Raw genomic sequence first — 253 nt, 5'->3', positions numbered from 1 at the left:
CTGGAAGTACCTGGTCCCGTAGCCAGGCCGCCTGGGGGCGGCGGCCGGCCCCCCGCCGGAGTAGACGTTGTGCAGGACGGTGTTCCAGCTCTTGTAGGGGTGGCGGGGGTCGTCGCCGGCCATGCTGGCCCCGTCCCAGGGCCCCCACTCCTCCTCGCCCGGGGCTGCAGGGTCCCCCGCGAGCGCGGCCCTGCCAGCCGGGCTGTCCCGAGCATCGCCGCCCCTGGCCCCAGAGCCCCTGCGGCTGCCGCGG

General features: G+C 77.5%; 1 protein-coding gene across 1 annotated transcript in view; it reads right to left on the bottom strand.

The window, feature by feature from the left end:
- Nucleotides 1-249, bottom strand: part of LOC109294688 (protein-lysine 6-oxidase-like) — a gene marked incomplete at its 5' end in the record, with an annotated part of 12,989 nt that extends 12,740 nt beyond the window's left edge. Inside the window, one exon of the mRNA XM_019513136.1 lies at nucleotides 1-249. This exon is cut by the window's left edge and continues 1 nt beyond it. Within this exon, the coding sequence (XP_019368681.1) occupies nucleotides 1-249 (249 nt within the window).
- Nucleotides 250-253: the final 4 nt, after the last annotated feature.

Source organism: Gavialis gangeticus, unplaced genomic scaffold (assembly GCF_001723915.1).
Source record: "Gavialis gangeticus isolate Ggan-Ray unplaced genomic scaffold, GavGan_comp1, whole genome shotgun sequence".
Lineage (NCBI taxonomy): Eukaryota > Metazoa > Chordata > Crocodylia > Gavialidae > Gavialis > Gavialis gangeticus.
The sequence above is the reverse complement of the archived record's forward strand: the minus strand, read 5'-3'. Positions and strand labels throughout refer to the sequence as shown.